This window comes from Halyomorpha halys, unplaced genomic scaffold (assembly GCF_000696795.3).
Source record: "Halyomorpha halys isolate HHAL.00 unplaced genomic scaffold, Hhal_1.1 Scaffold745.1, whole genome shotgun sequence".
NCBI classification, from domain to species: Eukaryota; Metazoa; Arthropoda; class Insecta; order Hemiptera; family Pentatomidae; genus Halyomorpha; species Halyomorpha halys.
Genome location: NW_027110150.1, coordinates 289,499 through 302,989, shown reverse-complemented (window position 1 = coordinate 302,989; position 13,491 = coordinate 289,499). Strand labels below are relative to the sequence as shown.

The 13,491-nt window shown below is 38.0% G+C and overlaps 1 protein-coding gene across 4 annotated transcripts in view; it reads right to left on the bottom strand.

Annotated features, from left to right (window-relative positions):
- LOC106685800 (putative divalent cation/proton antiporter TMEM165) overlaps positions 1–13,491 on the bottom strand; it is a 132,096-nt gene that overhangs the window by 68,717 nt on the left and 49,888 nt on the right. For all 4 annotated transcript variants that reach the window (XM_067048279.1, XM_067048280.1, XM_067048277.1 and 1 more), the window contains exon 3: positions 4,026–4,201. In XM_067048279.1, the coding sequence (XP_066904380.1) occupies positions 4,026–4,201 (176 nt within the window). The remainder of the gene's footprint in view (positions 1–4,025; positions 4,202–13,491) is intronic.

Sequence of the window (13,491 nt, the reverse complement as noted above, 5' to 3'; positions counted from 1 at the left end):
GCCATCGCAGTTTCTTTGAGAAATGCAGCAATTGGCCGCAGGTAAGGTTCCTGCAGATATGCTCCCAAGGATGGAAGACATTAAGGTAGCGATTGATGACCTTACTGCGGAATTAGCCACTCTGAAAACGCTAATGGGATCCAGGATTGTCCGCTGCGATAACAGGTCGCCCAACAGGGATCGCAGGGCTTCGAGGAGTAAAAGTGGACGGCGTTTCTGCTTCTACCATAACAGATTCGGAGAAAGGGCTACCAGGTGCCGTTAACCTTGCAGTTGGAAGACAGCTGAGACTTTAAACTAGAAGCAGCGGCGAACGAGGCGGGTTTCGTCGCCGAAATTACCAACCGCCGACTTTTTATCGTCGACAAAAAGTCCGGGACCAGATATCTGGTAGATACGGGAGCCACTATATCTGTTTTTCCGGTGAAGAACAAGAAAGTAAAGCCGAACATGCAGTTCACTTTGTATGCGGCCAATGGTACGACCATTCCCACATATGGAAGTCCACATAGTTCAGAACCTCGATCTCGGTCTTCGGCGCAAAATTACATGGAGGTTCATAATAGCAACCGTGAGTCATCCAATCATAGGTGCAGATCTACTATATCACTATAATATTATGGTAGATCTTGCTGGATGTCAGCTGGTGGACCAGAAAACAGGAATGACGACACGTGGAAGATTAGCTAAGGTACCGGTACCCACTGTTTATTCAGTACCAACCGGTGAATAGTACACAGCCTTGCTACGCCAGTTCCCTAGCGTTACACAACCTATTACAAACAAATCCTTCGTCAAAGAGCCACAGCACAACGTCATCCACCATATAAAAAACCCACGGAGCCCCTGTCACAGCCAAAGCACGCCGCCTGCCGCCGGAGAGGTACAACGCCGCCAAGCAAGAATTCGAGCAAATGATTGAAGAGGGAATTTGCAGACCGTCCAATAGCTCTTGGGCCAGTCCACTACACATAGTGGAGAAGAAGGACGATCCCTGATAGATACGCTGTCCCTCACTTGGCGGACTTCAACGTTAATATGCACGGTAAGAAGATCTTCACTACATTGGATCTCAATCGAGCATATTAACAAATTCCAGTAGCAGAAGAAGATACTCTAAAGACTGCGGTGATTACACCTTTCGGTCTTTTCGAATTTCTTCGAATGTGTTTTGGACTAAGGAACGCTTCGCAGACCTTCCAACGGTTCCTGGATGGCATCATTATCGCCTCCAGAGACGAAGAAGAGAACACAACACATGTACAGGAAGTCTTGCGGCGACTTGAGGACCACGGTCTCACACTTCGCCAGGAAGTCGCATTCTTAGGACACATGGTCGACGCCACCGGCATTAGCACTCTTCGGACCAAGGTTGAAGCTATTGCATCATATCCCAGACCGGCTACGATAAGGGACCTATGACGTTTCCTTGGTATGTTTAACTTTTATCGTCGTTGCACACCCAGAGCGGCAGATTTGCAAGCTCCACTCAACAAGTTCCTCGTTGGGGCGAAGAAGAATGATAAGAGACCAATCACCTGGGAAGAAGAATCCATCCAAGCATTCGAACGCTGGAAAACTGCCATTCCAAACCGTTGGAATATGCTTTTCATCAAAAGCCGGAGACAGCGACACCCATGCGGATTCGTCTGGTTAATTTCATTAGCCAGTTTACGACCGACATTCGCCACGTTCCCGGGGAAGAGAACACCGTCGCCGATGCACTTTCGAGGGTCGAGGATATTGAATTCACTGACGGTTATGTACATATAGCGGCAGAACAACAGAAGGATCCAACAATTACAGAGCTACAGAAAAACAACCATCTTCAGCTTCAATGGATCAAACCTCCCGGTACTGTAACGTCAGTCCTCTGTGAGACCTCCACCTTTCAGGCGCGAGGCAAGGCAAGGCATCCCTCATGTCTACATTGAACGCATCGGGATGGACAAGTATGTTACCAACAGTCCTTTTAGGACTCCGATCGGCAGTGAGAGAGGACTTGGGAGCCAGCGCTGCGGAAATGGTATTTGGGCAGCCTTTACGCCTCCCAGGTGAGTTCTTCGAGGCATCAGGATGTCGGGAGGACTCCGAATCAACACTGAAGACCCTACGGGGGGTCATGAAGAATCTCCGCCCGGTGCCATACCGCAGCAGACTTTTGTGCATCAAGACTTAAAGGATTGCGCCCAAGTATTTCTAAGGGACGGCTCCGTTACGGTACCGCTCACTCCACCGTACTCTGGACCATACAGAGTAATCTCACGGAAGGAGAAAACATTTAAGATCCAGCTACAATCAGGTCCAAAAATGATTTCGATGGATCGACTGAAAGTGGCACATCTTCTTTCCGGCGCAAACACAACGCAGGTAGAAAGAAACGCCGACGCGGCTTAGTCCAGTCCTACGCCCGCTGCTAGGATCTGCCTACGCCAGGATCTGCTAACTCTTCTAATGACCTCGACGCAGAACAGCATCAACTAAAACCAGCGTATCACACCCGCTCTGGACGTGCAGTAAAGGCGACTGTTAGGTTCTGCGCCAACGTTATTGGGAGGGGGAGTGATGTGGTGGCAAGATTAACGTCTTCAGCGGCAATAGTTGACGTTTGCAAACAGAGTGTTTGAAATGGGTTTGCCACTGTCGAAATTATTATCAACATTTTTATTTCTTTAGTATATTTCTTTTAAATCTATTTTTAATTATAATTCATTGAAAGTTTCATTATTTTACATTTGTTTTAGAGGCAAACCCATTTGAAACCTCTCGCCATATGATCAATTACAATTAATTAATTATGAAGAACTTGTGTGTTGTTATCTAAAAAAACTGAACGTTATGTTAATAATAATTATGAATGTTTTGTTATATATGTCAAGTGTAAATATTGTTGTATTGACAAATAAAGAACGTAACTAAAGAGTCATCTTTATCGTTACACAGGAACAGGCACTAAAAAGTTATAAAGAATAGAAGTTCAGGAGATTGAGAAAACAATAAAAAATGGTAAAAAAAAACTTCATTTCCAATGGTGATGAATGACATGCTGAAAAATTCATTAAATAGAATAAATAACTCAGTTTTTAGTTCAAACTGAGTATATGGTGTAGTTGGGAGAATAGCCGTCCATAGCTCAGGTGGTTGAGGCACAGGTTTTTGCTACTAGGTACTGGGACTTTGGGATGCCGTTTTGAATTTGGCCTGGGGTGTTGACTTTTTTAATTGCAGTGGTGGCCCATGTAATGAAAGCTTCATCACCTACCATGGTTAGAACAGGTTGGTTACCTTTAGATAAACGCCCCTCTCACATTTCAGAAATGACTAGGAAGGGGGTAAAAAGAAAAAAAAAAACTGATTTAGATAGTAGTTCAATTTTTCCTGAAGAAATTGAAATTCATGAATCTAATCATCATTCTCAGTATAATATTAATTTAACAGGAAGTCTTTAACATAAAAACTTTATTTATTAAGAATAAATAAAAATATATTTATAAAATAAATCACTGGACAAGTTTATTCCAAGTAGTAACTACGTGTTATGTGCTCACAATTTAACCTGAACAATTCTGAAAACACCCGACCGCTATGTGAATCAAAATTTGTAAACTATTAGGTACCACTCTCTAGACCTCGCTTAATGTCTCTTTCTCTATACTCAACAATTAACACTTCCATTAAAATACATAGTTTGTTTTCTCCAGTTGGCTTTTCACTCTTCCCGTCGCTTTAAACTGCTCCAATATGAACACGGCCTTACAGCTACAGAACATATTCAATTGAATAAAAGGCCCTTAAATATGGTTAAGATTATTCCTACCACTATTATATCAAAGGTTATTTTTGTATCTTTTACTTTTTAGTTGTTCATTCAAGGCCATAAAAATATATGGCCAATTTGAATCAATAAAAAATATGTGGTTACCATAAAGCGAAAAAAGTATTATTGTTAAATTAATTGATGCTGGTTTATCAATGTGAAATATAGAATGAACAAACTAATAAAAAATCTATTACAGTTAAGATACCTCTTCATCCCGTTTTCGAAGATCTGATTGAACTTCTTCAAACTCTTCTTGACCTTCATTAGGTGACATTTTACATCCTTCTCTCAACATTTTTATTCCAAATATTGCAAATAAAGCTGTTGAAATGTAATAAGTATAAGCCCTAGGAATGATGGTTGCAGCCCAACCAAATACAACTAAAACAAAACATTATTCAAACTTACTATTGAGCTGGAATGGATGCAATGTCTAATTTATTTATTTTGATTAAATCATTTAACTAACACCCTTCTTGTTAATAAACACTAACATAATGTGTATTAAATTAATCTTTAGACATTTCCTTTTCATTGCCATGTCATTAATTCAGTTTATCATAAAATATTCAAGTGTTTATGTATATATTTTATATATATATTTATATATTTTTTGTCATTGATGGAATTAGAAAAATTATGCATAATTCTGATATAAATTTAACTTGGAAATAACCCTTCCAAATCATTTTGAAACATCAACATGGCTTTTGGTGATGGTATAGTGAATGAAAGAATCATATATTGTTGGTTCACCAGGTTTCAATGTTGCAATAAAAGACACAAGAATAAATCTCGCAGAAGACCAGAAAATTAAAAAACTTATGATACTATAACAAAAGCCTCTTACAGGGCTACCGGAAGCAAGGATAGGGCGACGTACGTGAAGGAGAGGCGATATCCCCAGGCGTTTCGAAAGCACATTAGGGAGGAAACAGAAAGAGAAACAGCAAGGGATAATTGTGGACAACACTTCGCCCTATAACAGTCCATTGTGGGCAGTAGGCAAGAAGAGTGCCCTGGGCGAAAATGGGGAAAAGTACCGGATAGTAATCGATTATCGTAAACTTAATGAAAATAGGGTCGATAAAAATACTCTATCCCGAGATTTAAAGATATTCTTGATAGGTTAGGCGGTGGAAAAGTTTTTAGTACATTGGACCTAATGGCGGGATACCACCAAATTAAAATGCATCCCAAGGATTAGCACAAAACCGCATTTACCTTTGAAAGAGGCCATTATGAATTCACCAGATGCCGTTTGGTCTAAAAAAACCCACTCGCAACATTCCAGAGATTCATGGACGAATTCTTGAGGGGACTGGACGAAGCAGTTTGTCAGGTGTATATGGACGACCTACTAGTGTTAAGCAAGCTGTATATGGACGACCTACTAGTGTTAAGCAAGATGTATATGGAGAAACTACTAGTGTTAAGCAAGGTGTATATGGACGACCTACTAGTGTTAAGCAAAGTGACCATGCGGAACACTTAAAGAGCATGTTCCAGCAAATGGGGAAGTTTGGCCACAAGCTTAGCACGGGAAATTCAATGCTAGAGCAAGATCAATTTTCTGGGACATACAATCTCCATGGAAGGTGTGAGTTTGAATGTCCAGAAGGTGTCGGCCCTGCAAAGATTGGCGGTACCAACAGATGTGAAGGGCATTCAGCGATTACCAGGAGCATTAAATTACAATCGAAAGTTTGTTCCGGATACGGCAGAGTACCTTGTTCCCCTAATTAATTTGTTAAAGAAAGGAAGCATGGTAGTAGAGACACCAAGCATAGCACATAACATCCAGAAATGCATTGAGCAGCTACAACGGGTACCGGTTTTAGCAATCCTCAACTTTAAGAAACTGTTTACGCTCATAACGGATGCAAGTGAGTATGCAAAAGGGGCAGTGTTGGCACAGGAGACTAAAGGGGGAGAGTGTCCTGTAACCTATACCAGTCGACGTCTCACAGAAGTGGAAGTCGGATACAGTGCCTTAGAACGGGAACTTCTATAACAAGATGTGATTGTAAATATCAGTGATTCATGTGGAATTGTATTTTTTAGTTTTGCATAGAGTGCTGTTATTGTATTTTAATTGCATTTTTCCTTTGTATATAATAGAGTTTACGAGGATTGTTAGGGTAGAGGCCATGAGTCCCCTTGCAGTAGGGGTGATTTCGACCAACTATATCTTTTCCTGTCATGTATGTAACAGACATATATATATTATAACACGTACAATATGTGTTGAAAAATTTGTGGAGTTCTTCCGTCGCACTTACATGCAAACGCATTTAACTCAAACGAGTTTTGTAAGTGAAATCTCTTGAAGTATTGGTTATTTTTTTTTTCTTACGTCGGCCCGAGACTCCGGTTGGATTCCTACACTGCCCCTGTTGTTATATTATAAAATAATGGAGATGAGGATGTAAATTGTTCTTATTTATTTATTTAATTTTAAAAATCTACTTTAGATTCTACTTAGATCCTGTAGTATAGTAGCTATAGTAAATAGTAGCCCTATCTAGATCTGCCAGCCCTTGGAGGAAAAGGCTACTGTTTTGGATGAGGGGATATTTAATCTTGTATTTATCATATCTACTGCAATTTAGTATAATATGTAATGGGTCCTCGATAGAGTTGCATGTCGAATATTTATCATTTTTTGTAACTTTAATAATGTCAATCCGCGATTTGTACGACCATGGTTAATTCTTAATCTTGTTATGTTGTAATGTTTAGCTTAACACAAGTGTTAGAGAACCATGGGCGTGGAGAGACGTCAGGTTGGATAGTGAAATGATCTTTACCTTTCGAACTTGACTCCCAGGCATACCTATCCTGCCATTCACTAATGAAGTCTTTTTTTAACCATCTAAAAATTTCCTGTAAAGGCAGTTTCGCATTTTCCACTCTTCCCAAACATCGTTTAGCTATCTTGTCAGCTCGCTCATTGCCGTACAAACCCACAAGACCTGGAACCCATTGGTCCATAAATTTGTTATTTGATGAACTATGAACTTCTTCTATTATGTTCTTAATTAGGTAAGATGAAATATGTTTTTGAGTGAATTGCATACGTATGCGGAATCTGTTAGAATTACGAGTTTTGTATTCTTATATTTTCCGTTTGCTATTTTGAAAGCTTCAACGACACCGTATAATTCAGCACTGTATATGCTGAATTTGGTGGTGAGGTTTATCGATGTATCCTGATTATATTGGACATCATATATCCCGACTGCAACTTTGGTTTCATCTTCGATGCATCTGTATACATTTTTATACATTTCAGAAAATATTTCTAGTGTTTTCTGTTTCAGAACTGTCGGTGGATAGTGTATTTTGGTCAAATCTAATTGAAATAGTTTGGGATTGGTTTTTATGGTAATTTCTGACTTTGGAATAGGAGTGCATAGGTCGAGTGGTCTGGGGTTGATGGCAAGTGTGTTAAATAGATGTTTTGTTTCTTGGACTATGATTCCTACTTTTGGAATGTATAAAGTGCCGTTTCGAATAGCTTGATATAGAGGGTGGCAACTGCTAGAAGCCACTTTTAAAAGGAATTTTTTTACTAACCAATTTCTTCTCATTTGGAGAGTCGATTCTCTTGCTTCTGCTTGCAATGCATTTGTAGGGCTTGTGCGGAATGATCCTAAACATATCCTAAGGCGTTGTTTTGTGTTGTATCTATCTTTTTAATTAATGGTGAACTTGACTCATTGTATATTATGGATGCATAGTCTATTATTGGTCTCGCCATAGTTTTGTAAATGGTAAGTAGATTATGTGGGTGGGCTCCCTAAGTTACCCCTGTCATTGATTTTATAATGTTTAATGTCTTGGTTGCTTTGTTGTAAGTGTTTTGGATGTGTGTTTTAAAAGAAAGTTTCGTGTCAAGATAAACCCTTAAGAATTTTATTGTGTTTGTGACCTCTATTGCACCTCTACTTGTGTGGATAATTAATTGTGTTAAGTTTAATTTTCTTCTTTTTGTGAAAGGAATAATTTTGGATTTTGATATGTTAATTTGAACGTTAAGTGCGTGTAGGTTTCCTTCCAATGTATTGAATCCTTACCTCAGTGAGTGGTGCCCTTCTGATATATTTGAGCACGTTGTGTACACTATTAAATCGTCAGCATATTGTAAAATTTTGCATTTATCAGGCGGGTGCTTGACAATAAAGTGTGTATAAATATTGAATAGAATGGACCTTAGCGGATCCCCTTGGGGTAAGCCTGCATTTGAGTGAACCTTAACTTCTCCTTCGGATGTTTGTAAGTGGTATGTTCTAAATGAAAGGTAATTAACGATCCAATTAGACATTAGAACTGGGAGGTTGATGTTTACCAAAATTTCTTTTAACTTAATCATGTTAACTTTGTTATATGCGTCTTGTAGGACCAATAAAATTGCTAGGAGAATATTTTTGTTTTTGTAATTTTCATAGATTTCATTTATAAAAAACATAATGCTGTCGATTGTTGATCAGTTTATTTAAAAATCAAAACACGTTTTGACTCAATATTTGTTAATTTCCGAGAAATAATCTTCTGCTTTAGTTTTACTTAAGGTTATTGGATTCCTCGGTGATAAAGACCTCTTCCCTTGAAAACATCGAATTTTATTCTACATTGCTTTGTAGTTGCTAGGATGTATTGTCCCGACAAAATCATTTCTCCAGCAACATTTTTTTGCCTTAGCTATGAGTTTTTTTACCTTGTTAATGTTGGCTCTCATTATCTTATAATTCTCTACATTCATATTTTTTCTATAATCCTTTATTGACGCAGTCTTCTGTTTATAGGCCTTCTCCATGTTCTCATTCCACCAAAGTTTTGGAGAGAACGTTTTCCGAGGATCGTATTTAGTTCGCGGTATCGGCATCCCTGCTGCTTGATTTGTCAAAGTGGTTAAATCTTTTAGATTATTCACCGGACGTGGCTCAAAATTTTTAAGTTGCATGACATATAAATCGCGATTAATTTTTTTAAAATTCCTTCTAGCTTGGGTAATAGCGGTGAATGAACAGAAACGGAAAGAAATAGTTATTATTAGGTGGTCACTACCTAGGGTCTCGTCAGTTATTGAGCATGATATCCTGTGTGATAGTTCCGGACTTACAAAAGTCAGATCTGTGATGGAGGATTTGTGTCCTGGACTTCCAAGTCGGGTAGCTTTGCCAAATTCATTCAGTAATACGAGCAGCTGTTGAGATAATTGTTCAACTATCATGTTGCCTCTTGGGGAGTCTCTTAAGCAGCCATAAAATTTGGATTCCGCCTTAAAATCACCTCCTATGATTACTGAGCAGTCCTTTATTTTATCAGAAATTGAGAGAATGCTAGCGATGTGGGTGGTGCTTGGTCTGACAGAGGGGGGATATATACCGAAACGAAACAAATATTAGGATCTAAGTTAGTAGATTCTACTGCAATTACTTCGATAGGACCTGTATTATCTATTATCGTTCTTTTGTATTCTATCGAGTTGTGAATGATAATGCCCACACCGCCATAGTTATCATTCCCATGCTTCTTTATTACAGAATGATTTCTTGATTAGTATTTCTTTGTTTTATTGAATCAGGTTTCTAGCAGCAGCGCGATATGTACCTTATTTATATCCATATAATTAATTAGTTCTTGAAATTTATTATTAACGCTCCGACAGTTAAATTGGATAATGTTTAAATTATTGACGCATTTGATCAGTTTCGGTCGTGACATGATAGAATATAATTGATAAAGTAGAAATATATGTGTGTTGTATTATGAACGGTTTGGAATATTGAGACTCTATTTTTTGTTATGTATTATTGTTTCCCGATATGGTGATATGCTATTTATGATTTGCTTGTTTTCTTGGACAAAAGTATAGAAAGATTGACCTATTATATTGACTGTTTCTTTTTCATCTGATGAGTTTTGTATTTTATTAATGAATTAAGAAATTGTATGTATTTGGATTCTGTTGTGCTTTTGTGTGGGTTATTGAAATTAGAATTTTTTGGAATGGGAAGTATTGTATCAGAAATTTCTGACCTTGAAGGAGGGGGTGAATCCTAGGGATTGTCAAAAGAGTTAATAGTTCGTGGTCTTTTAGTTGGCATAGCTTTATATTTCCTTAGAGAAACGTTTCTTAAAGAGCGATTTTGATTAATGTTATCACCGTAACATTGTCTCTTTTTGTGGTAGTTCCGGAAAATCAAGGAGAGAAAACCTATTTGATGTAGTTATAGGCGGTACGAGCTTAGCGGCTTCATTATAATTTACGGGTTGTGTTGCCATTATTTCTTCTTGTCGCTTTCTTTCTGGATAGGTCTTATCTGTAGTTAAATGCTGTAGTTTACAATGAAAACATGTAATTGTGTAAGCACACTCATTCGTTTCGTGAGTATTTTCCCCACAATTGCTACATTTATTTTTCTCCCGGCATTTTTCCTTTAAATGTCCGTAATTCAAGCATTTTCCACAAAATAATGGCCTAAAGACATACGGTTGAACTTTACGTGGCAGTAACTAAAGAGTTACACTTTCTGGTACGCGCTGAGAGTGGAAAGTTATTTGTACAGAAGGTGAAGCCATTTTTTTTAACCTCCTCACCTTTTGTCTCTCGACGGAACAAATGACGTACACTAATTATTTTTTCTGTACAAACTGAATTTTCAAATATTTCTTTTTCATCGATATTGGTAGGAATACTTTTGATAACTCCATATGTTACTGCGTACTGTTTTGGAATGAAGGCTTTGAGGTTATTTGTTTTAAGAAGGCTATTAGTTATAAATCGATTGGCGTACTCCTACGTTCTAAAATGTATTTTAATTTGGTTTTTATTTTTCCCCCTAATAGAAATTACTTCTAAATTACTTAGCCCTAGTAGCTTAACTATTTTCTTATGATGAAAAGATTCTGCTTTATTATCATCATCTTTTTCGACTATTACTACATAAGGGGCTCGAAAATGCTTAAGGAAATTTGGAGAGTTTTCAAAATGTTTTGAGCTATTTGTTTGTTGTCTAATTGGAGTTCATGATTACTTAAAAATGAAATGGGGTCGGGAGGTTTTTTATCTGCAGGGTCTTCCGGACAACACGAATTTATTAAATACGAACAGTATTTATCAACTAACAAAAGTTGATAAGTAATAAAATATATTGGAAAGGACTGGCCTGGTAATCCTGTGAGCTGTAGAAGTTAAGTGATGTTAGAGTTACACAAGGCACTATTGTTTAAAACATCAAACGATCGGCACCGCACGGTCTCACTTCAATGAAATCTCGAAGACTACACAATTAGTTACCTACTCCAAGAGTTTGGCAAGAATTGATAAATGTGGCCTTAGTTCTATAGTCTGTCCCCGTTCAATATTGGGATTTCTGATATTCTTGTATCGTGTTGCATGTTTTTTAAGTTTGTATATTGTAGTCATTTCTGTCATTTTAATTTGGATGGGCTAAAAGAAGCACCATAAGATTTGGTCTTAAAGGCTTTGCTTATTCCTATTGCCATTAATCTTTGTACTCGTTGCAGTTTAGAGAGGTTGGTGCGTTTCTTGGCACCTGATTCCCATACTGGTATTGCGTACAGCAATTTCGGGATAGCGTCTTCATAGATAACATCTATAACCTGGCTCCTCAGCCCCCAAGTGAGTCTTGCGGCAATAGTAAGGGAAATTATTGTCCTCAGTGATTTATTTACAATCGTGTCCGTATGATTTTTTCAGTTCAGTCTACAGTCAAAATTTAGACCAAGATAAATCATAGTTTCTATCTGTTGTAGAGATTTAAAGTACAGTCTAATGTTTAAGTTGGATAATTTCTGTTTTATTGTAAAAATCATATATTTTGTCTCGTGTGCTTTGAATTAATTACTTTTGGCCCCATTTTCTAAAATTATAAGTGCTTGGTTGGTCAGAAATAGTGTTAGAAAAAGTTGGTGGTATCGTGAAATGTTTGTACGTTACTAATATCAGAATGTCATCAGCGAAGAATATATTTTTTTATAAATTATATTTATAACTTTTTTAGAAATATTTAAGTATTTTATAAAGTATTTCTATACAGTTTAGCTCTGAAAAACAGGCTTGTAAATATAAAGGCCATTAATTTTATTGAAAAAAATCATTAGATTATACTAATCTAAAAATAAATACTAATAAATAAATAGCTCAGAACTGTTCGCAGTTTTGAAGAAAAAACAAAGACATTTTAAACAAGTGGGAATTAAATTTCCTAAATATTCAATCCTCTTTTTAGAAAAATCGAAGTTTGAGTTCTCAGTAATCTCAAATAAAATCCTCATTCATAGAGGTATTGGTGGTTAATCCTTCCTCTTCATTCCACTTAAGACCGATTTTCATCCCTTCTCTCTGTTTCAGTCTTTGAAAAAAGAAGTCAAGCCTCCATCCTAGAGCTTAATTCCTATCTTAAACCTCTCTAATACAATCTCTAAATGAGCTATTCCACACAATCTACATCAACATTATTTAAAAAAATAAAATAATGTAAGACAGCAAAAAATTACTTATATGTAATGTTACAATTTTAATACTTTTATTAATATTGGTTCGGCTCTGGCCGTTGACAGGCGCACATCAGGTCCGCGCTGTCCTTGTGAGTGGGCGGGCTATTGTTGTCCGATTCGATTGAAAATCGGCACAATCGACGATATTGGTGCAAGGGAGTTGTCTGCCGATTTTCGAGTGGATCGAGCCGATATTTGGAGGTCTAGCGAGAGGAGAAGCGGCGACATTAAGCCGGGGTCGGCTACTTTATCACTTGGAAGGAACAGACCTGTCACCCAGATAAAGTCTGTCCAATCTGTGGGTTAAATTTTAAGGGTGATAGAGGTCTTGGAACTCACATAGCGAAAAATCATCCCAGGGAGGCAAACAAAAAAAACTAAGGGGTTTATTAAACATGGTAAGAGATGATGAGGTCGGTTCAAATCAAAATAGAAATAAGTAAATGGTCGGCTGTCTTTCAGGATATTATGAAAGTTCAAAATTTCAACTCAGCGGATTTCGACATGGCAGTGGGCGATTTCTTGGTTTCCTCAAAGGTATTAACGCCAAACTGCCGGGCCCGCAGCACCCTGCCATAAAATTCTATAAAATGAGGGAAAAAAATAAAACCGAAATAGCCGACAAGGGCGCGGGGGGAAGGTGTCGAATCCGCTAACAAGGCAGACAGAAACCGTCGGCAGGAGCAGTACCACTATGAGCTAGGTCAATACAATTATTATAATAGAAGGAAAAATTGGTACAGAGCATTATGAACGCCGACGCTCCCAGGCAATGTCCATTAAAGATAGCCGACATAGAGAAACATTTCAGAAGCCTATTTGAAAAAGAGAATCTACGCAATTGTGCGGATTATGAGAAAGGCGCCCAGATCCCAAATTTGGTGTCGGGTGGTGAAGAGGGCTATTAAGTCCACATCGTTGGACTCATCACCGGGGCCGGATGGTGTGTTTGTCCGCACAATAAAATACTTCGAAGTAACACACATCATCAAGTATATTGCGGAGATCATGCTGAAGGTGGAATATGTACCGGAGCCTATACGCCAAGGGCGCACAATATTGGTCTACAAGGGTAAGGGAGACCCAAAAAGTATTTCCTCCTGGAGGCCAATAACAATATATTCGATTGTGCGCCGAATCAT